The sequence below is a fragment of the Polistes canadensis genome, unplaced genomic scaffold (genome assembly GCF_001313835.1).
Source record: "Polistes canadensis isolate GaletaPanama2010 unplaced genomic scaffold, ASM131383v1 scaffold_5, whole genome shotgun sequence".
Lineage (NCBI taxonomy): Eukaryota > Metazoa > Arthropoda > Insecta > Hymenoptera > Vespidae > Polistes > Polistes canadensis.
In genome coordinates, this window is record NW_014569552.1 from 1,932,885 (window position 1) to 1,958,808 (window position 25,924).

Below are 25,924 nucleotides of genomic sequence, written 5' to 3' on the forward strand. Positions count from 1 at the left end.
TTGATAATTCATTCTTTTTAACTTCTTCTGATATCTAAAATGGAGAAGCTGTCTTGTCAGAAATATCTTCTCGTTTATAGACAATTCGATAATTTATTCTATTTTCAACATTATTTACATCATGATGATTACAAAATTGATAACTTAAACATCCATTCTGAGTATTTTTTCTTTCTTCCAGATGGAACAATTTTTGTCTTTTAATACGAAAATACTAATACAAATAAAGTTGGGTATTCAATAAAATTGTATACCTTGAACGAAATGTTTCTACAAATATATTATTACAAATCGCGTTATATTCATTACAAAATTAAATAACAAAAAAACTCAATGGTGTTTCGATCATTGACCAAATATTTCGTTTATTTAATATCAATTTGTAAACGATGCCTTCCTTTTACAGAGATAACATTTTATTTGGAACATATCATTACGAAATGATTAATCTGAAGCAACGTTTTCAATGTATTTATTACATATCTTAAATTTAATCGATTCGAGTAATGAGAAAATAAATAGTATAGAGAAGCGTGTAGTTTGGCAAACACGCAGCTTCCAAAAACGTCCTCATACGGATGGTTTTTGATTAATTAAACGTTGACTCTTACGAAATATCGAGCAGAAAAATACCGGTATCGCTAAACGCGAACTCTTTGAAGGCAACTTTATCGTCGATTTTGACCCATATCAATATCCTCAGGTCCTCGTTTCGTTCGTTCGTTCGTTGGTTCGTTCGTTTGTTGGTTCGTTGGTTCTTTCTCTTCTTCGAGTTACAAGTCGTCCAACAACGTTGTTGTGTAATCTCTCTCGGTGGCCGTATAATCGATAGGAATTGGAAAAGGCGCGAGGTGGGAGGGCCATGCCAAGTGAATGGAAAAGTCGACTTTCTCTCGGACAACTTAATCCACGAATACACGTCTTTAAACGTATTCCTCCCACGACAGTCCCGCTGCTGATTTTCTGCCAATAACGATAAAAAAAAAAAGGGCTTCTTGTCTCGTTGAATTTGTCATTCGACGCATCGAACGCTTTTACTTTACACCATGACTAATTTCAATGCATTATTTACACTATACTTCTCTTCTCTTAATATATTTCTTTTGGAAAAAGTTCATCATAAATCGGTCCTACCTCTCGCAATTGCGAATTGCGTTTTCAAAATACATTCGTTAGATTTATTCACTGATATTTCTAAATATAAGTACTGATTATAGATCATAGCGAGAGTGTATCAGAAGTGAACGTAATAAAAATGAAATGTTACAAATATATTATTTAAAATAAATCAATGATCTCTTATTTTTTCAGATATTCTTTCACACATCGCTACTATGAAAAGATATAAAAAAATAAATGACTTGAAGAAAATTTAGTGAAATAAAATATACGTAAAACCAGTAGAAGACAAAGTTAATAATTATTTGACGAGAACGTACGCACATCTTCGTTAGACGAGAGTGTCTGCGACCAGCATACCAACCACGGAAGCATCGTTTAACGTTGGTACTATTATTGGAGTGCGGGTGGAATTACGTTACCCTTGTCTTTTATTAGCCAACCGCGGTCGCTCCACCGAGCGACGAGGAAGTCGACGAAGACGAACCAAGTCAATTCTTTCTCTCTCCCTCGGTATTCGACTTTCTTCCCACAATTCTAGCTCCCGCGGGATGACTAACGTCTGCCGGTTTCTTTGGCATCAATCCAGGATCACTCCGAAGGGAAGATAGATTTTAGCCACGATGCTTTCTCGTCTTGGCTCAACCTTGGCCAAGCAGGTACTCCTGTCATTGCCACGTGGAGTCTGCCTTCCTCTGAGAGGCCACTGCTCTTTCCAAGTTTCTTTTTTATTTTCTTTTTCTTTTTTTTTTTTTTTCAAGGTGTACCGATTTCCTTCTTGCGATAGCAAATGCCATCGGCACAAGCTTTGGAAAACCCTCGAGACAACACGCCATTTCTTTTTCTTTTCTTTCTTATTTTTTGATTATCCTAAATCTCTACTTTTATTTTTCAATAAATTATTATATATTATAGCTTGATGACTCGAATGCGTGGGAGTCGAATTGAAGGACAACAGATGACAGTGTATTTCTATAAATTCACATTTTTATTATTTCATACAGTTCAAATTGATGACGCAAAGATCTTTCTTGTATCTTTATCATCTTTTTTTATTATTCTTTTCTATGGCGCTACCTGTCTAATTTTATTTTTCAACTCGCTACTTATTTATACCGTTTCGAAAATGTTGATTCTTTTATTATACGTAGAATAATGAAGTTATTAATACAAAAATTATAATTTAACATTAGGACAAAGCATTAAAAGCAGCAAATATCATTCAACAACGGAAGAGTAACAAAGAAATGAATAGTTCGTTTCAACCACTCGACAAATTATCTAGACTTTATATTTTTAGAAAATGCCATCCTAACTATCATAGAACGTTTAAAATAGATAGCAGTACTTCTAGCGAAATAGCACTGCTGGCTAGAAAATCTGGATCGTCGCCTATACGTAGTAATGTGTCGAAGTTATGTATATCCTACAGCGATATACTATAAAATTAGTTTTTAGAATACATCATAAATTAATTATTCCAAATTTTAAATAAAATATTTCTAAATTTTAAGGCAAAATAGATAAAATAAAAATAAAAATAAATTTTAATATAATAGACTACTACAACGTTCACATTAAAATCTAAAACAAGAAAATAAAATTAAATTAATAGAGTAATAACACTGATTAATAATCATTTTGCAATCCGGTGGTGTATGATCCATAAATTGTTATATATTCTTGGTTGTAAAATCGGAACTGACCTTTAAAGATATTAATGCATATAAAATTGTACAAATATTTTAGATTTCTTTTAGATTTTTTAAATTATTGTATTGTATATATACTATCATTTTTTTCGTGAAATATATACAGTGTGTATCAAGTTCTAATAATGATTGAATCAAAAAATCAAAGAGAAAAAAATAGTTTTACATCAAATCAAACAAGAAAAAGAGAAATTAAAACAATATTTAAATACAGAAATGTTCACAATGAAAAATTTTAAACGAATTCTCTCTTTCTCTCTCTCTCTCTCTCTCTCTTTTTCTCTCTTTCTTTCTGCGAATGGTTATCGTAAACTCATGAGCACGTTGTACGTACACGGCAATAGGAAGGATTTATCGCAACGAGTGTTCACCTGTAAAAAAAAAAGGCGAGTGGAAAGTGGCCTTTTGCACGGAGCCGCTCGTAAAATCCTAATCTTGTATTATCTGCCGCGTACGTTCTCCTTGCATATTTTGTGTTAACGGCATTATGCTTCTGAGACCATGCGTCGCAAGAAATCGACACACACACACACATACACACAAAGTACGACATATAACGAATCACCGAGAGAGAATCGAACACGATTCGCACAGTTATCTTTAGGGAGCTCATTGCATCGTGTATGATTCCGATACCGTTCACCGATTATTCATTTTTCGCCTAATCGTTTTTTTTTATTTTTATGAACTATATAAATGACATTTTTCTTCAATGTCCATAAGGTAATAACTTTATTAAATTTTTATGTAACATTCCTAGTAGAGAATCCTTTCCAAATCAATGATCATTCTATAAAATAATTTATCGAACAGTTTAGTAAATTTTAGGAATTCTCGAGTATCGGAATCAATACTCGAAATAGCTTTTAAACTTCTCGATGAGAAATTCTCCCACGTGATTTCATATTCTTTGAAAAATTCGTTATTATCGATAAAGATTCTTGAAGAAACGTAAGAGAGGGAGAAAAAGAGAGACAACACTTGTTCATATAATAATAATAATTTTGAGTGACTATAAATGTATTAGTATCTTCACACGTAGGACTCAATTTTCTAAATGACTACTAGCCATTGGTATACTCACAGATAAATGATTATATAACATACGATAGAAACGATCGAGGTATCGTTAAATAAAGTATCCATGATGTAGTTACATAAATAATATAGCATCATTACAATATCAGATGAAGAAAAATGACACGAACTTAATCTCCATTTAATGCATATATTAATTATTAAGAAAAAAAAATCTAAAGCTCGCGTGAATGCGATCATAGTGAAACGATCGCTTCGATGAATTTAATCATTTCTGACTTGAGCGGCTAGATCGATTCTCTATGATCAAATCAGGACTAGAAAAGTCTTTTATGTGTCTCACTACGAACTAGGAACAGAGAATGTCATAAATTATATCGACGACGTTATTTGTCGCGATATAATTAAATAGCGAAGCCAGCAATCTACTTTATGAATCAAGCCGACAAAATCTGGTAAGCGATTATTATTACTCGAGCAACTGTACAAAGGAAATCATTTTAAACTTAACACCTAGACATACTTATATTATAGAAAGATTTAGTATAAATACGATTGAGTTACCTTCGAGATACTGAGATAAAGAAAAGTAAAAAAAAACCAATTGAAATATACCGTAACTTTGATGACTTTGCAAAATACGTTGATCAAAAGCCGAAAAAACTCGAACAAAGTTGTTAAAAGATATGTGCCCTTCTATAAAAATGATCTGTTTTATAGTTAGAGAAACCATTATTATCAATGCGAGATTGAATTATTTCAACGTCGCGAAATTTTCGTCTATGTATGTGTAGGTTACAAACCAATGGAATTATTGGACGATCCATTCACTCCAGAGACCTGAAAGCACGGCTTTTGTGGGTCAGCCAGGGCCCTGTTCGCACAGCCGCTTGCTTGTTACGCATGCTTACTCGCGTTAAATGGAAATGAACAAAATCTTATTTTCACTCCAATCAAAGGCAGGGTCCTACTATACCACTTTGCTTACTTTTACTATACTCGTTCAAATGAATCGACCAAATTCTTTCGATTCAATGCAATATCATACTTATACATATACATTAATATGCATACATTGAAAGGGTTCTTTAGAGTCAGTAGTTGCTTTTTATTACCCTTTTCTGATAACATTATGCAGGTATAATTATTTTCTTTTACAATCAATCGATCACATAATTTATCGTACATTATTTAATAGTTATTCTATCTTCTTGTATTAAACATGTTCTTATTATACTCACGTTCGCGATTTCGTCATAGTTTTTCAACACCTGCGTAATCAACTCGTCGCAAGTTATCACAAGAAAGTTATTCGAATAAAAATTGAATAGTAAAAATTATTTTTTGTAGATACGTATATACACATACATACGTACAATCGTAAAAATAACATTAAATTGAAATAACGTGTATCGATGCAGTACAGATCGACGATTTCATTGACGTTTCGCGTGTAATGTCGCGACTCGCAAAAAGATCACCTTGCGTGTTAACTTTATCCTACGAAGTACAAGCCAAGTTATCTGATAACTGTGCGAACCTTGACGCACGAAAGTATCATTTTTATGGGTCAGCAGTGACGTGAAAAAGCGATTAAAAAAGAAATCAAGCGAGAAACCAAGCGATACGTATAATACGAATCATTTCCGTACGAAAACTTCGACTGCTTCTGACGTTTTTCTTCGCAAACAGTTATTTTTATAATGTAAAAAAGAAAAAATAAATTAAAGATAAGATAGTACATATAAGAGAATACGGATATAATATCATGAATGATATTTATGACTTGTAAAATATTATTTTCTTCGCGTAACCTTGTAAACAATGATAATCGAATATCTATCATTATTATGACATTCAATTAAGAATATAAAATATAATTCAAATTGATAATTAATCGCTCTTACAAGTATCCTGTTTTTCTCTAATTTATATATATGTAACATTAAAAAATAATAGTTAAATAAATTTTCGTATAAATCATACCAGTTTCAAAAATAAGCACAAATGTATGATTATTTAATTCTTTAAAAAAAAACCGCACACATTTTCTTCTAATCTATTTAATTGTGTATAATCGAACCAAGTATATAAAATAAATTCAATCTCATCATCCTCGGAAATTTTTCTTCGAGAAAATCGAATCGACACTCTCAATCTTAAATCCTACTTATCGCATACTCCAATCGTTATGGAATTTATCAGCTGGAACACGCCCTACCCGAACGTTACGTAACGGTGCTACGCGCGATGTAGTTCTTCGTGTTTCTCCTGGAACGTTTAAACAGTATATTCTGTTCTGTGTCATACACCTATATATATTGTATATATTGTACATACAAACATATATATGTACATGCACACGTCATGTTGCAACACCCACTCGTACTTCGACAACAGATTTCCAACTAAAAACGTTAACGGTGATTTCCTCTATTTTTGCCTTTGCATTTACCTCATCCTATCATCTTTGTATTCTTATTATCATAATCGATGTCATCAGTGATAACAAATCAGATATATTTTTTCTGACATAACATGATAAAACATTCCTTTTTGTATAAACATTTTCCAAAAAATCATCTCCAAGTTCTAATTATATCCTTTATATTATTTTATCCGATTGAATAATAGTTTATAAAACCATGTGAATAAATATATACATAAGTGTACGATCCGAGCGAGTAACGAATGGAAAATACAAAAAGAGAAAAATAAAGAAAGAAAGAAAGAAAAGATGATAATATGTTTTAAACAACTTAGAAAACCGTATGATGTTTAAATTATATTGAACGGAAAATGTATTAATTTACCGATAAGTCTACTCGATCGAGACATGTCGCCTATTATTTAACGACGTGAATGATCACCGTTGTTCGACAATGATCGAGCTAGTGGCAAAGTAAAATTTACTCGATATACAATTCATATATATATATATAGATATTTACACATACGTATTATATATCTAAAGAATTATGTAACGGAATTGCAGGAAATATTACGCATTATGGTTATCTGGAGTTCCAATGAGTTCAATCGTTTCGATGTTCGAATACATCGATCATAACACAAACTAGAGAGCTAGTTACTTCAGGAATAAATAAATTTCTGTAAAAAAAAAAAATTTTAAATAAAATACATGTCTTTTATTTGATTTAATATTAGTAAAAACCTAACCACGAACGATCTGGACGATTATAGCATAAATCGAACTCATTCGCAGTACGTTTTCTCGTTGATCGTTACACGTGGTACAACACCCCACGCGTTGTTATTCGACGAAAATAATATTCCGACCACCCTTAAAAAACATATCTCTAGCTGTGGATATGAGAGAGTTCGTTGAAACAAAAAAACAAAAATAAAAAAATAAAAAAACTTGAGGTCGATGACAGGAATACTGTTACGTTTGTAACATACGATTAAAAACGAGGATCGAAAAAAGAAACAAGGCCACGTGCTTACTACTATCGATCCGATCAACTTTAAATCTCGATTCTCCCGTGATTATTTGATCACACCTACCGATAGTGTACATTAAATTGATTGCTTGTTACGAAGATCTGTTGTAATCGAATGGGATAGAAAAAAAAAATAGAAACATAGGAGTGAAAATATAATAATAATGAAATTGAAGTAGCTGATAATGATAATAGTGATGTAAGGAGCCACGGAATTGCAGCATTAGCACAATCGTGCTCGAGTTTGCAAATCGTTTAATTTTATCGCAACTGAAACAGATACTCGAGTACCGATTTCTCCTATCTAAAGTTACTTTTGATAATGTAGATATTCAATCGCACTTAATGAAGTTGAAAGCAAAACAATCATAAAGAGTAAAGTAACGTTTATCGATGTTTATTCAGTAAAGTTTATGAATTTCACTTAACGGATTAATCAACACAAAATAGAGAAAAATAAAAGAATCATTCTTGGAATATACCTTTGAGAATATTCGAGATTTCTTCCCCCCCCCTTCTTTTCAAAACTCTTACCCTCCCTCCGATAACTAGATCGACAAAATGAATTCGATCTTAAGCAATTAGCCTGGTATCGAACGAACTCTCGAACAAATGAGAAAAATGAGAAAGAAATAGAGAGAGAAAGAAAAAGGGAAGACAGAAGGAAGAAGGAAAAAACTAATTAAACAACCCTACAATCCTGAACGAGAACAGGAAAAGAAGGACACCCTCTCATCTCGGGCACGGGAACGAATTAACAATTAAAAAAAAAAAAAAAGTAGAAAGAGAAAAAGAAAAAAGAAAGAAAAATTATCACTTAATCCATTCCATCCCTTTGAAGTGTATTGTATATCGGCCAAAAAAGGAGTGCCTAGATTCGAGTAAATTGAACGTGAGAAACGTGGACTAGTTAACTGTGTTCTAGAATCCGAACTTATGTGCATTTATGCTTTACGACAACTTAATGTCGTCTAGACCGGATAGAGAAACTGAATATATTCATCAAATATTATTGGCGGTTATGTCTCGTGAAATCGTCTCGTGAAATCGTCTCGTGTTTAGGAAAACTGCCGATTCTTGTATGTACACGCGGAAAAGAGAAATGCTAGACGGCGACTGTAGAAGAGCACGGAAAGGGTAGTTCCAAATCGATGAAAGTCTCTTTGTATGTGTGCACGTGTATGTGCACGCGCGCGCTCGTGTATTTGTGTAGATTTTAAGGGTTGGGGTAGTGCCGTACTTGGCAAAGATTCAAACAGTGATTGCGAGGGCCTGTCTCAGCGTTGCGCATTCGGAATATTTTCTCCTTACTTTTCCTTCTTACTTTCTCAAGCGTCTGGACATTTTATTTCTTCCACTCAGCGTTGCGTCCGACGATCTCGTCCTTTTTTTTACGTTCCCTTTACCCTCCTCTAGTCATTCTATTTTGTATGTGTACGGGTCCTTCCCTGTTCAGGAAAGAAATATTTGGTGACGATTTGTATGGCGAAAACCACCGTCTTTTTTTCTTCCTCCTTTTTCTGTTCCTTCTTCGAAAATCAAATCCGTTTTACCTACACTTCCCTTCTAGGTTCTCTCTAAAATGGATATAAATCGTGAATAAACTGTGATAAGAAATGGATCGGAGAAAGTAATAAAATGTCTTATCTTTTTGTTGAAATAATCATAGATATATGTGTCACGTTTCTGACATAGATTGTTTGTTGCTCGTAGTTAACTGTTAGATTATATATATATATTAAATGGAATTATAAATTTTTAATTAATAAACTCAAATATAAGATATCATGTTTCGAGAATACTGAATTGATAAAAAATTATTATATCAAAATGATTCAGCATACTGAAAAATTAGATAGTGATTCATTCGATCGAAAATCATACAGTTCAAAATAGAATAGAATTTATTTATTACACCACAGGACGATATTATCGGTTGACCAAAATGCGAAATAACGTGAACTAGATATCTGTATTTATATTAGATGGATAAAAAATAACGAGGGTATGGTATCTATCGAAAGGAAGTAGAGCGGTGAGGAAATAAAGTAATGTAAAGAAATAAATATATCACGAAAGAGAACACGTTAGCAAGAGCATGGTTTAGACTGTTAGATAGCGAACAACAGAAGCCAAAGAATTCAGGGCGTATTTCAAACGGCGGTTTCTTTGACTACGAAACAGCTTCCACGAGGAGGGATATAATGCATTTAAAATGAAAGAACGAAAGAATGAGAGAAAGAGAGAGAGAGAGAGAAAGAGAGAGCCAGAATCTTTTTGGACGTAAACGGAGAACTTCGTTCCGCGTTTCAATCGAACCGTGAAAGGTCGTTCGCCGTTTATACGTTCTTCTGGTAATAACTGTAAAGATAGTCGAACAAAATGATAAGCAAAACGCGAGATGAAAAGTATCTCTTTTTATCTTTATACAATTAATACAAAGAACGCTGAGCATCGTACTCGGTAAAGAGAGAACTGAGAACTTTACGAATTATATAAAAGTCGTGCCGGTGCAATTAAATCTCACAGTGAAAGAAACGTCTGAATCCAGAGTTTCCATCATCAATTACACGTAACTGACAATGTCAACGATTTCGAATTACATTTTTTAAAGATGACGATACATACGCTTTCCAAGAGTATTTTACTCATAAAGTATCCCATTTTTTGATTTAACTTGTCCTCATAATCGTCAATATTGTTCATGCTGAATCGTCTCATCCAATAACATTGCCCTCTATTGTTTAAGTGTTCAACTTGCAAATGATGATTCGATAGCTTTTCATTTTTTTACGTTCCTGTGTATTGATATATCTTAATAAAATTTATATATTTCATTTTTGATGATAATTGTTGGTATATCTTTATAATATAGTACATTATATTATATCCAATATTCCATTAATTCACATTCATTTGTGTATTATTTTAGCTGCCATATGTGTACGTATCTTTCATCGTCATTATCATTATTTTAATTAATTACTTATTAATATTACATTTAAATTTCTTATCGTGATTGAAATAACTCAATGGTATGTCCATTTAATTGAATCCTTTTCTCCCCCTCCCCTTCCCTCTACGTTCTTATCGATTCCCTTTTTTTTCAACGATTCGAAAGCTTTAGCAGTACCCTATTTCGAGTTTCACATTATTCGGATACCAACGCGTTATCGATCACGAGCTTCCTCCCTGCGTTAAATGCTTCCTCTCTGCGAGTGAGCGAACGGAATGCAATAGAGAATATGCACTGAGAAAGAGATCGAATCGGTCAAAGATGAATGGCTCTGAAGTAAGATTTAACGACTTTATTCGTACGTTTGTCTTGGTGTTGTAAGCTTGGAAACTCCAAAGACAAGAAATTTGACTCGATAGACTCCGAAAGCAACCTTATGTTTTCTCCCCCTACCTCACCTCTCATTCTCTTACTCTTTCTCTCTCTCATTTTATCGTCTACCATCACCGATATATGTACTTTCCACGATTTTATCGTTCTCCTTACGGCCACTCCGCTATGAATAATGTCCTTCTTTGATATACGCGCTCTCCACATCGAAACAATGTAACAATCTGTCCGATCGTAATTCTTCTCACGTGAGATTCGAGTCTTTCGATGATGATCGTTCGAAACTACACTGAATCTTATCGTTCTTTGAAGCAATAAAACATTGTAATATAGTTGTTCTATTATATCGCTTAATGAAACATTAAGATATAGAATTTTTGTTAAATTATCTAAATTATGCTATTAGTATATGTAGATAATTTTTATTACATTTTCCATTAAATATTGGAAAGTTCGAAAAGCACACACGGCTTCTCTGATGGTATAAAGAAATTTTGATAAAAATATCCATGGGGGTAATATTTAAAATCGTTTAGTTTGATTGCATACATATTGAAAACTATCCATTTGATTTAAATTTGTTTTTAATTTATTTAATAATTCGTTACAGTCTTATATTTCATTTAAAGATAAAATATAATAATTGTATATAAACTAGCCAAGATAAGATAATTTACTATATTCGATACTTTGAAAATTCTACGAGAACACATTTTATTTTGTTTTATTTTCATTTACAAAGTCTGATTCGTAAAGAAAAAAATGAAAAATACTCGACAGGTCTATCGATAAAGATAGGAAAAGGCGTGTAAAGATCAATTTTAAACCGGACAACATCGTTCTCAGTGATTCGCGATACTATCTTGAAGATTTAAAGTATCTGTCGGTTATAGAGCACTGCATTATCGATCATACATGTCGCAGTAAACGCAAGTACAGCACGCAACAGACTCAGCTAATACTCCTCGTGCCCAGTCTCGTGGACTACCTCAAAATATATCATCCTTCGTTCAATGATAGAAAGACAAAAGAAACAACTAATCCGACCGTCTAGGAAAAAACTATCGAAAGCATTGAAAAACTTGAATCTGTCTGCACTTCTGCAAATTATTCTCTTCTTCGTTTTATCTTTCTTTCGCTAACCGATCGATCACGATTTTTGCCAAAACTCAGCAATTCGGGGCTTCATCCGATTCGCTAACTTTGCCAATTTTACTCTTTATTTTTGTTAAAAAAAAAAGATGTAAAAACAAAAGACAGTCATTTTTAACGATATACGGATCAGAATAAATTTTTAGCATCTTTTTTTTTCATTTAACATCTACAAAAGTAAGATTAATTTTTCACATAAATCCTCCCGATATTATTAGATTTTATCAATGCACTCGCTTAATCGTTTTTTTTTTTTCTATTAACGTTATTATTTATTTTAATCTTACCTGTCCATATCCTGACTAATAGGATTTCAAATAATCAGAGAAACCCAAAACCGAAACATTGAGAGTCCTTCAGAGAAAGGCAGGTAAACTTAATGCGAAAACATTTCGCGGAAGGCGGTCGAATATGCAAGAAGAGACCGAAAGAGAAAGAAAAAGAACTGGGAAAGAGAGAAGAGAAAGGAGAGAAAGAAAGAGAGAAAGAGAGAGATGCTGGGAAAGGAGCGTGAAAGGATCGTTGGGCGTGTCCGAGCGGTCCGAGTCGAAAAGCGGATGCTTTATTAAGCAGACGGGGTCAAACGGTGTATATTGAGAGCGATAATGTCGACAAGAGCTCTCTCCTTTTAATACTTTTTATTTTTTTATCGTAAGACACTCGCGAATGACTAACAATATGTCTACAAACGAATGATTATCAATCTTAATGACGTAAGTGTTGCATTCAATAATTCAAAAGCAGAGAAATGTCTGCCAAGAATATAAAGAAAGAAATTCAATATGCATGTAATTATGACAATGGACAAAAAGTCAAAAGACTGGAAAAAAAAAATATATGCGGGTGGCGTGTTGAAAAGTCGTGAATAAGAAATTGTTAAACTTACACAATATTTTATTTAAAAAAAGAAATAGTAATTTATTTTTTATCGAGACTCGAAACTTTTTTTTTAACCCAACCCATCGTCGTATTTGATATGATTTATTTTTTAATATTAATAATTGTAATATAAAAGTAATGATAAAGCCAATTTGTTTAATTTGTTGACTTAGTACATTGTCGTATAATTATCGATACAAAATATAAAATAAAAATAATAAAATATGAAAGTATTCTTCTCGACAAGTGGTAGAGTAAACATATACATATGTGTAAAGATAGGATCATATTACTCCCTCTTACTTTTCTTCATTTTTTATCAAACATTTTTCAGCTGTAGACTCATTACTTCTCCAGTCGTGCCAATACCGTACTAATCAAATATCACGATCTACATAATTTGTTTAGAAACGATTATAAATCATTACCCACGTCTCGGCTTATCTCGCGAGGGCTGATTCACTAAAATTAGTATTTATCAATAAGGGGTTACCTGCGCCTTCTCCGATCGTTTTTTTTCTGTAAATGATTGATCGTTAATTGAAGAAAAAAATAAAAGGAAAAAAGAATCAGTCAGATGAATCTACACGGTTATCCGTGACATCAACGAGTAAATCTTCGGAAATAATAATATGACACTGTTTGCAAAGATACTTATTGCATGAACAGAGGTTAACGAGCGCAACGAATCACCTAAACGCCGATCAAAATTGGTGGTAAATAAATTCATTCTAAAGCACAGACACTCGAGTGACACTGATTTATTGTTACATCAAGATCCATAAACATGTTTATCTCCGAAAATAATCGTAAAATTGGAAATTACTTTCGATTAAGAGCTTAAATACAAATATGTCTACCAATGAAACCAATGAAAAATCACTATAAATCAATGAGATGAAAGCAATGTGAAATGGAGAATGATTATTGTTATGTAAGAATTAGAGAACATGGAAAGCGAATGAGGTAGTAAAAAATAAGCCAAGGTAAAACCTGTCATTGACCGTAAGTTCGATGATTAACGATCTCTCCAAATTCTCCCAATACTTTCCAGAATTTTTTAATCTCGAATGATTTGATACTCAAGGACCCTTCTTAATCATTTCAAAATAAAAATTTGTCTTTCGTTAAATTTGTTTTAAAAAATAAATATGTATTTTAAATAAACAATAATTAAAATAAAAAATATATTTCATTAATTAACATAAATAATTAATCTCCCTTATTGAAACGATTCTATATGACAAGATTATATAACAAATATATCGAAAAATATCTATGAGAATTTCGTTTTTCTAGTCGTCGTTCTTTGAAATAAGAGAGACCATAAATATCTTACATTCCACAAGTTTCTAATATAAGATTTATTGCACTATAATCATAGCTAATGTACACCATTCATTTTGATTGCCTTCGCGTTCATTAATAATTATCTAAATAGAGGACATTCTACCATCGATACCAGAGGGATCACATTTGTCTCGCTTTTTTGTCCATTATTCTGACATCTTCAACATTATATCAATTTTATATCTATCAAAAATATCGTGAGAACTATAATAATATAGATTCTCTCATCTAAAGTTTAAAACCCATTGATTTTGATCTAACCTATCTGAATGTAATTACTTTGATCTAATTTTATTACTATCTAACAGAATGAAATTATACAAGATATTATTCTTCAATATCAATTGAATTCATTAATAAAACATAAAAGAATCCCATACACAGATATAATTCTCCAATACGTATATAGATATGTAACATTGCAAAAGCATTGGAACAATCATCGGAAATTGCATTAAACATACATAGAAACCTTATTTCGGTCTATCGAATAGTCTAATCGAGGTAGTCTAATGGCTTAGATATGTATGTAGTACATATACATATACATAGAAATCGACGAAATTCAAGTGATTATCAAAACACAAGGAGAGTAGCGTTTCCGGAAGGACACGCCCCTAAGGCGCCAGGAAGTCGTGACATGGTATTGCTATACCACATAATATTCGAATCTCCACGTGGCTCACGAATATACAATACTATGAAAAATGTAATGAACACGAAGAGGCCGTAGAGAAGAAAAGTAGGAAATGCGTGTAAACACGTAATTTGAGTGAACCCCTCGTTCGTCTTCTTCTTAATCTGCTTTATCGTTGTCAACGTTATTGTATACTATACTCGTTGCCTTCAAGGTCGAAGGGACGACAAAGCAAAACTTATAAAGAAGTCTCCTCCTTGGGAAAATGGCTTCGCCACACGAAGAAGAAGACTAAGAAAGATTATCATTTTCAAATATATATATGTATAAATTCGAATCATATTTTTTAGTCTTTTTATTTATCCATATATATTTCTCTTATGCTTGTATAAGTAATATATTTTTATTAGGATAATTAAACGAAACTATATTGAAAATAAAAGCAACGAAATGTACAATAATTTTTACAAATTTCTCTATGATTTATGACTACCAATGAACTTCTATTATTTTCTAGGCTTTTTGTTACACGCAATCATAAAATGCTAAAATCAGGCGATGAAAAAAGGAATGACTATTATATTAGATCTATCAAAAAGTTCTTTCTGTTGAATGAGTTTTTAAATTCCAAGGACGAGTTATTTTATTGGAGAGAAATTTAAAAGCTTCTATAAAAATAAAAATAAAATATAACTGTTTGTAAATGTAATTATTTCAAAAGTCAAAAGGAATATTAATAAAACGAGTTGGTGTTCTTAGGTGCACAATATAATCCAGAAGATTGATGACCGTAACAATTCCCTTAACACTGTCCACCATTGGAATATTCACCTGGCAATGTATATCGAATTGGCTCACGTGATCATGAATATAAAAATGAAATATTTATTAAAAACCAAAACAGGGAACAAATAACCAAATAAAAATGACAATGAAATAGAAAAGAATTAGGTTACGAATTATAAAAGTTTGATTTCACCTGCAAGTCTGCACACAATACGATTTCATCCCTCGAACTTCCGTGAATAACAACCGACATCGATATTAATAAACATAATCTAGATCCTTGAAAATGGCTTTCCATCCTTGTAACTTAAGGCAATTTATGCTTGCTTGCAGTGATATTTATGTATAAATCTTTCTAATTAATACTTATTTCGAACCAAATGAGTTGTAACATATAATTTGTAAATGTTTATACAAATGTAATAACTCATTTCTTATTATTAATTCTACATTTATCAAGTCGCTTGAATATATTCGATCAATCTTGAAAGTCATCTTGTGAAAAAGCCTGTAAATATTTTTACATCTTGACGGTCAGCCAAGTTTTTGTTTTGTTGTTGATAATGCACATCTTTTAACGCATTATTTTTTATGAACTGGGCGAGGCGAGGCTAACGTTATGACTGTGCGTTTCCATCGCGGTGAAAGCAACTCGAGTAATGTATTTTTTCATTCTTCCTGAGTATATCGACACTCGTTTACAAACCACGAACGAAATTACCTTCCGTACATACAGTTTGTATGTACATACATATGTACGTATGTACGTTCGATAAAAGAAGGTACACTTAACGGTGAAAGAGCTCGTGCATAAGATTCGAGACTTTATTCGTTTCAAGAAAAATTTATTATAATATTATATTCGATAGCGGCTATTTTATTCGCATTTTACGTATTTAATTCGTCATATATCTATATAAATCTATCACCATTTGATATGTTTAAAAATAATTCGCTATAGTTAGAATTTATCGTTCAATATGCCACGTAGAAATACTTTTGACTCGAAGTTTGACGTATATTAATTATATAATTGGCTTAAAAGGAAGTGTTCTGAATTAAAATGTTAAAAAAATTGTTTTTTCTATTGCTTAAATCGACAGATAAACTGTCTAAGAATATGTTTACAAAATGACAGAGGCCAATTCTAAATATTTCCAAGAATATAAAGCCAAAAGCAGACGAGCGTCGAGCAGATGTGCCCTCTATTGAAAACTTTGAAGCGCGTTTTCTCCAGTTTTCATTTCCACGATTTTTCTAAATTAGCAGACGTGATAATAAAAAAAACTAAACAACTTATTTAATTGAATCAAATTTGTTGTTCTTCAGTATTAAATTCTCATCTAAGTGAACTCAAAAATTTGGTCAAATTTTATTTAATTTATATAATTTATATAATTGTTATACAGCACCTTAGAGTGTTTATTTTTTTTAAATCCGCCAAAATTTTTTATTTCACGATTTTTTTCTGCCTTTCTTGATTCAAAAATATACAATAATTTAATCCTTTTTTGTTTTTTTTGTATCAGTCAAGAATTACGAGGTAGACCTAAGCAAATAAACAGTCGAAACCGCATGGAATTATTAATCGAGTAATATATAAGATAAAAGTTCGTAAAGCACAAATGGTTGAAATATGCGGCAAAATATGTATAATATAAAAAAAAAAAAGAAACATTCGTTGATTTCTCTAAACTTTTTATAATATAAGAATGGTATTTATGCAAACCATTGACTCTTGATAATAAATTATTTGTTACATATCTAGGACGGAAAAAGCGCAGAAAAGTATATTAATCGCGTACTCACGCGAATACTATGCACGACATTGCACCATTTCGTGGTAGACCGTCTGAAAAGAAACATTTATCCACACATTTTTTTACTCTCTTCTATTATATAATATAGTCTAAACTGTCCGATCCTTTTAAAACGTAATCATTTATCATAACTTGTATCTTTGCGGCTATAAAAAAAAAAAATAATATTTCAAAATATCACCAAACATTTCAAGCGTTCTATTCTAGAATTTACAAAAATCACAATGTGTCGTGAAAAAAAAAAAACAGATTCATCTTGCGAAGAATAGAAAAAAAGAGAAGAAAATATTCCCGAAAAAAAGTTCTCGGAAAATTGTTACATTTTCTTGTGTGGACAATGATCGAAGTGAAGTTAAAATTAGAAGCAACTGTAATGGCGCACATTTTTCATAATATATAGAAAAGAAACGAAGCTTTGGTACATCTGTCGAACAGAAGTATGTATGTATATGTGTATGTACGTATATATATATAATACATACAACTATAATTAGGTAAGAGAGAAAATTTGGGTTTCACGGAAACGTCCCCGTTTTTTAAGGTAATCNTATATATATATATATACATATATAGAAATAAGAAAGAAGAAGGAAATACTAATAAAAGAAGAAAAGGTTTTCGCAGCTGGCTGACTAGTCCTTTCGGTTTTTCATTTACACGGAAGGATCTTTTTCATGACCTATCCTAAGTTTAGTCGACTATTGACTATTCTTCGACTCGGTCGACATCTTTTCTATTATCCAAGACAAGAATAAAAAGCTTCTACTACCTTCGGTACACGTGAATATATATAACTTGGAGTCAGCTGCGAAAGGAAACCACAAAATCGTATTGTGAAAGCGCGTGGCCCACGTCGAAATGCAACGACCGGCTTCTTCTCAACGGCCTAATTGGTCAGCGTCGAGCATCACGATCGATTTTACTTAAAAACTTTCATCGATCAAATTCGGGAGAGTTACTCTTTCATTTGCTCTCTTATTTATCTTTCAATTTAAAAGAAAGCTTATACACATTCGCACGGTAATATTTTAAATACGTATCGTTATAACGAAAACAAAAACAAAAACAAAAACAAAATTTTTTTAACATAGATATATAATAAATATATAATGTTTTATACAGAATCTTTCACGTAACTAGACCCCACCTTAAATATATCGCTTATTTCGTACGATAGAAAAAATGTCAGAGAGAGGTAATATTCTGTTATCCAATGTTGTCTCTTGTAAAGATTGACTATTACATTTTATTGCTTATATGTCAATTTAGTGAAAATGAAAAAATACTTTCGATTACGATCACTCACTTTCAACGACTGTGATCGGAGTCTTCTGTCAGCAAAGTTTTAATCTTCTTTTTCTTTATAACATTTTTCTTCGTTTTAAAAATAAATTTCTAATACGAAATTAGTATATATATATGTAAATTTAAAACATAGAAATCTACAATGCAAGTATCTATTTCGTAGATATAAATAAAAAATTACAAATAGAATGAAATAATTGCGAAATATATACATATGCATATATTTTCTAAACTTTTCGTGGAAATAAGAAAGTTTCTATTATAATAACACGTAACATTATCGTGATGTATCAATTATGTGTCTATCTAGAGTCTATCGAATATGAAAACTGTATATACTTAGATACGAAGAAAGCGATATTTACCGACTGCCGACAGTCGACAATTAATCTGCACGTTCTATATCGTATAATTCGGAATATGCCTGCAGATGAATCGCAAAATTGGTACGTTTCCCAAGAGGAAAATAAAATAATCGACCTCGTTTCTATCCCGTTACGAATGTATAACGAAGGAGAAGTTCGACACTTCGGCCATGGTCGATCGTTATCGTAAAGCACGATCATTATCAAGAAGCATGCATCTTACGTGTGATCGTGCGAGAGACTATTACACGAAAGATACTTTCGCCTGCTTAATAACGTTTATGTTCATTTACCAAACATGTACGAAGACATGTAATAAGTACATATCTAAGTAGTTTATCGAATAAAAGAATGGTTCGCGTCCATGAAAAATCTTTTTATTCGACAAACGAGAATAATTATATATAGTAGTAACGTCTCTATACTCGATCTAACGTAAAAATCTACTAATCTATAAACGAGAGATAACCGATATTTGCTAATAATTCGTCTACAAGTTTGATCGTTCAAATAATAGATATCTCGAGATAAGCTTACGAACGAAAAAAAAGAAAAAAGATTTCAATAAAAACTACAATAAAATATTATGAAAAGATAAGATGCGTTGTCTATATTGATTGGAGATTAACTGGTTTGATTGATACAATTGTTTAACGTGTTCCGTTATCATTATCCTCCAAAAATTTAGAGTAGATTTGAGATCGATAAGAAAACTAAAGAAATTCGTTGTTTGAAGTATTTAAAAATACATTTTGGTCGAAAAAAATCATGCAATTTAAAATAAAATGACCAATTGAACTATTAATACATGCATACACATATAAAGAATATATTTTGAGGATCAAATTATTATTATTTCGTCTGGAGTATTTTCATACTCGATTTACCAGTCGATTCGAAGTCATAAATATTTAAAGGTATGTAGAAACGCAACGACTCCGATATTGTTAATATAAGCTTATAGTATTCTATTGGATACAAGTTTTCTTTCACAATAGAAATCATCCGATTAATTATTCAAATGAGTGGGACAATGGCGCACGGAATTAACCAGTTCACAGGCCCTACTTTTCTATATCAAGGACAATACCTGATTTATTTTGTTAAATACCATCATTTCGTAATAAATAGATCAATTCTTTTTCAATTGTCGTAATAATATTATAAATTAACAAATAAAAAATGCTTATTACTTCAAACTTTGAATAACAATGGAAGTAAAATAATATTCTACCGTAACAAATTATTTTCGATAATTCAAAAGAAAAAACGAACAATCAAAATGATAATGGAATAACTAATAATTGAATAAAAAAAAAACAAGACTTTGCATTTCCATATAATGAACAATACAAAATGTACATTTATTTATGAAGTTTCCAAAAAAAAATCGATTTGCTGAGACATTACTACCACCGAGATATAAATAATGCAAATTCAAGTACCTCAGTATATTATCAATCCAGTAATGTTACAAATTCTCAGTATATTATAAATTCTCGCTCGTGGCTTTTTCACTTAACGTAAAAAACAAAAAAAAAGACGCAATTAAAAAAATAATCAATACATAATCTTGGCTATCGAAATGAAGTTAAAATCGAATAGAAAAAAAAAAAACATTTACTTTAAGTTATTATATTTTTTCTAAACCTTGGAAAAAAGATAATTAAGATTACAAGTTTTTCTTGTCATTATCAATACTAACACATTTCGCTCTGATTTTGGTTAACCATATTTACGTCGATCTGTGAACTACGTACCTACTCGAAAGAAATATCGATAAAAACGATGTTACGTGAAGTAGACCGAAATGTCACTCACCTTATAATCTTTCTTCTATTATTAGGATGAAGCCTTTGCGCCATTTCCGGATCAATTTCGACCAATCTACGATATAGCACCTCGTTCGTCTGTTCACTCATCTCCTCTTTCGTCTCCTCTATCGTACTCATCTTCGTGTCGATCTTCCCGTCGATCTTCATCTTCTTTTTAGACGAAGATTCGTCTTTCGTTCCGCTTCTTCCCAACATTGCCTGCGTGTTGCCATTGCTATCTTCATTATCATTGTCATTGTCACTTAAAATATTTCTCTCTTGGTCCTTTTTCTCCTTCACATTGGGTATAAGTATTTTCCAAAGTAGTGACTCTATGTAATAATTCGTGCCACCGACGACAATCGGGATCTTCTTATTTGATATTAAATTATCCATCTATATAGATCGAAAGAAACACTGATTTGTAATCAATTTAATAAGTGTAATCGAAAAAATCAATAATGGGAAAAAAACATTAAAAACTGCGCCTTCTAAGCGAGGAAAAAAATAGAAAATAAAATTAATTAATATACCGATTAATACACGCAATGAATTAATGATTAGTTTTACTACATCTGTCGTGTTATTATAACGTGTTAGTTCATTTTTACAATAGTACACATAATTAATCGTTAGTATTTCCAGTCTACTTTTAACGATGTAATTTATTTCAAAACGATAACTTAAGTAGCTTATTTATAATCAAAAATTTATAATTATTAATAAAAATCGAAAAAAAATAAAATGAATATATCTTATTGTGATATGTTTCATCGAGAAAGACCATGGCTATTTATTAATACAAAAATATCAAGGTCTTTCATAAAATGATTGCTGAAAAAAAATAAATAAATAAAAATCAGTCGGCTTCGTTCGGAATTGTATATTTACGATGCCATTCAAGCGGATAAAAAGCGAATAGTTAAGAAGCAAAAATTTTCAAACGAGCGATCGTTGTTAAAAAGATTAATAAGAAAAAATTAATTATCAAATGCTTTGCGTTTTATTCTAAGGACAGGAAAAAAAAACATAAGAAAGATATGTGATAATATAAATTGATTACAATTGGTAGCGCCATGTTCCTGAAATCGATGACGGAAAAATGAGTGAGAGGATCAACGATGTCCAGCATGTGATGAACCGCCATTTGCTTTTCCTCCTTGGTCACCTTGGCAGTAACGATATCCAGATCCTTATACACCTGCAGATTAACATCCAGTCTAGATTATCGTAATTGAAAAGATAATGACGGAGGGTAGAAAATATTATGGATAGGAGGATGTAAAGGTATATATACATTACTACTATCTCGTTTTCTCCTCGCTACTTACCGCGTAAATTTTATTAATTAGGTCACGCGCGTGCGCCTTCGACGTGTAAGAGAGCGAATGAGTGAGTTAAAGTCGTTTCGATAAATCGCCTAATTAACCGAGACATCCGATATAGTTACGAGTTTTCAAAAACCTGAAATGGTGATGATAAAAATCAACCAAATAAATGAAATCGAAATCAATAAAAAAACAGATAAAAGAAACAGCTTCATTTTAATGAAAATATCAAGATTATTATTATTATTATTATTATTATTATTATTATTGATGGAAACTATCTCTCTCTCTCTCTCTCTCTCTCTCTCTCTCTCTCTCTCTCTCTCTCTCTCTCTGATTCGTATTTGTCTTCTCCAGTTTTACTTTGGTTTCTGCATTTGCCGATATTCACTTAATTATATTCATAACAGGGGTTGAAAATAGTTATTATATTGATTTAGGTTTTTAATATATAGTTAAGAAAACCAAAATATTTTTCTATTATAATATAGGTTTTAAATAACCGACAACAAAATTGATATGGACGAGAACCATTATAACCATAAAGTTATAAACCTTTTTTTGGTGCTTGTAACTGTTTCACTCAGGACCGATATATAACAATTTGAAATAGTTATTTCCAGAATCACTTCAACCTCTGTTTTATAGTTTAATATTCAAATTCAAGATTGAATACAAAGGAATAATATTTTTGGAAAAATATTAATGTAGAAGAATTTGAACCGTACAGCTCGGAATCTTATAAGTGACTGCGCATAAATAAATAAACCCTCGCATCAGTACAAAGGATAGAGTTTTCTGATATTGATTTGGTCTACTCGATCTTATGTACATAATTTTGATTTTTGTAAATAAAAAGCACGTATTAAATATCACTCTCTCTCTATTTCAATTACAAATATTTTTATCTATCTAAGACAGTATATAGAATCATAAATCATCAGTCAAATCTTTCCACTCAATCAATCTTGCGACGATAGCCTCAAGATACGAATAGAGTAAAGACCTATTTCTATCATTATTAAAATATCACCTATGCTAAACGACAGCTATGCTAAAAACTTTAGATATTAGGTTAATATGAATAAACTATACTGAAAATTAAAAAAAAAAAAAGAACAACGATTTATATTTGGAAACGAAGCTTTGTACGAAAAAAATGTCATTCAAAATTTTCAACTAATCTTTTCACATAGATTCACCCCCTCTTTCCGATTGTACCTCCTCCATATATATAATATCCAATAATATAAATATTAATTGGTTATAAAAAATAAGAAAAAGAAATACTAATTTCCGACATTATATTGTTCCGTTTGGATCAAAACATTATATCGAATGTTTCCGAAAGTACAAAAAAACAAAAGACATAAACGTATGAGAAAAGAAGAAGAAGAAGAAGAAAAAGGGTAAGAAGAGCTTTCCTTCTCTTCCGTCCGTTCAAGTTCGATGCGCATCACTAAGACGGATAAACGAGAATCCAAGAACGTTTCCGATTACGAGAATTTCGACTTTACACTCAACATTCCATTACGTACACACGACATAGCTCGGTGTGGAACAGGTTTTCAACGTTCCGATCCGGCCGCCAGATGTAGCCGGAACGGCCGTGTCTTCGATCTTTGAACAGGTTTCCGACGTTCTAAAGCGGTCTTCAACCTTCGTTCCGCTTCGATCTTTATACTTTTTCATAGCTTTTGTGACTAGAATAAAGTACGAAAACGATTTCGTGCGAATGAACTCAAACGCGAGCCCCCAAAAACAAAACTATTCTTATTTTCTTTACGTTCAATTTCGACCCTTTATACATAGTCACCTATAAGTCTGTTACTCTTAACTTCTGCCGATAAAGGTATATAAAGAAGAAGAAGAAGAAGAAGAAGAAGAAGAAGAAGAAGAAGAAGAAGAAGAAGAAGAAGAAGAAGAAGAAGAAGAAGAAGAAGTAGAAGAAGAAGAAGAAGAAGAAGAAGAAGAAGTACGAGCGACCGGCTCGTTCCACGCGCGCCGAACTCGAGAGACCGCATTCCACCAGTTCGCTATTGAACCTTAAATCGATCCGCAGGATCTCTTTACAAAGTATATTCGCCAAACGGTGAAAATAAGATTTTTACTTATGTATGAGACATAGTAAACTTTTCATACAAAATTAATGATCGATTACATAAGTCTTTTTTTTTTTTACCGTAAACGTAGATACATTATCGACGACAGATTATTATTTGACAAGAATATTTATGTAATATAATCATTATGTCTATAAAAAGAATGTAATATTATATGATAAATACAACAAATATATTCATTTTGTCGATATATAATTTTGTTATTATTAATGCCAATTAATTATTAATTGCATAAGTCTTTTTTACCATTAACATATAGTATAAATACATTTAATAATTATCGACGATAATATTTATGTAAAAAGAATGTAATATTATATTATAATGAATAATAAATATTCATTTTATCGAATTTATCGTAATTATATGTATATCAATTCTTTATATTATCAACATAACATAAAAATCTGTAATAATTCATGTTAATACTTATTTAATGTAACACTTATAAAAGTAATGTTAATCTTAAATAATATATACCTAATATTTCCTTTGTCGGATTTATTATAAGTACAATAAAAATACAAGATATAATAATAACTATTTATTCTCAAAATAAGCAAATTCTTAACGTAGGTAAAAAAAATTAATGATGTCAGTTCTTCACCATCAACATAGCCAAGCTATTTCTAATAGATCATGCCAACATTAATCTAACCAAACATATACCAGCAAAAGAAATCAAATATTAATAAGAAACATTAGAGTAGGACCAGAACTAAGTTATACCACGCGTAACATTGCTTTTGATAAATTTATCACAAGGACGAAGATATCTTGGTGATCATCGTCGATCATAAAACGTCGAGTGAAAACGGTGAATGAATAGAAGAAGTGGCAAAGATCGAAAAGGATGGCGGTGAGACCATTGAGGGCACCTTTTCTGCGAGAGGAGCGAAAGCCTCTCTCAAAACCTGTTCCATCCACCGACTGTACGTATGTATGTATGTATGTATGTATATACGACTGGCTGGCTCACCTCATATATAGATATGTATATATATGTATGCGTGTGTGTATGTATATTCGCGCACTCGCGCAGCTAACGGAACGCAACAAGAGCCGGCTCGCACTCGCTCCGAATTCTCTCTGGGTCGCGCGTACTCTCTCAACGTTGAAAGATCTCGAGCGATCTCCAACAATAGAACCGTTCCTTGACTTTTACTTTACACGTCCGACTTCGTTTCACGACGTAGAAACTCCTCACACAGATCGGCCTAGGCCCGGGAATTCGTTTCTAATTGTGACGTCATTTTGTATATATGTCAGTATATTATTATTATATATTATAGATTAATAAGAAAATTTCGCAATAGAAAATGATAGGCTTGCCAATTGGTAGTATATTATATCGATATTTTACACCTAATCGATCTATTTATCTGAACGATATTTTATTCCAATGTATCAGATCTTTTGACTTATCTAGATACGTTAAAGGTATTGAATATTATCATTTTAGATCGATAATATGATAGATATACTTATATACTATATAAATCATTATGACACGCAGCTTACCATTTCCATAACTTTCTCATTTACATCTTCGTCTTATCTCTTATAGGTATATCAAATATACGCGTAGAAATATATACTCAAATTGAATAAACACTTAAGAGAGTAGTTAGTCCTAAATTTAACTTTATTTATCTTATCATATTTTCTTTTAATCAAATATATTAA

At 31.6% G+C, this 25,924-nt stretch overlaps 1 protein-coding gene across 2 annotated transcripts in view; it reads right to left on the reverse strand.

Moving 5' to 3' along the window:
• Positions 1–25,924, reverse strand: part of LOC106788583 (tRNA dimethylallyltransferase, mitochondrial) — an 82,861-nt gene that overhangs the window by 33,287 nt on the left and 23,650 nt on the right. The window contains exons 3-5 of one of the 2 annotated variants that reach the window (XM_014751994.1): positions 22,119–22,251; positions 21,851–21,988; positions 20,795–21,183 (exon numbers count right to left, since the gene is read on the reverse strand). In XM_014751994.1, coding sequence (XP_014607480.1) covers positions 20,795–21,183; positions 21,851–21,934 — 473 coding nt within the window. In that variant the 5' untranslated portion in view covers positions 21,935–21,988; positions 22,119–22,251. The remainder of the gene's footprint in view (positions 1–20,794; positions 21,184–21,850; positions 21,989–22,118; positions 22,252–25,924) is intronic. The other variant, XM_014751986.1, reaches the window with a different exon arrangement.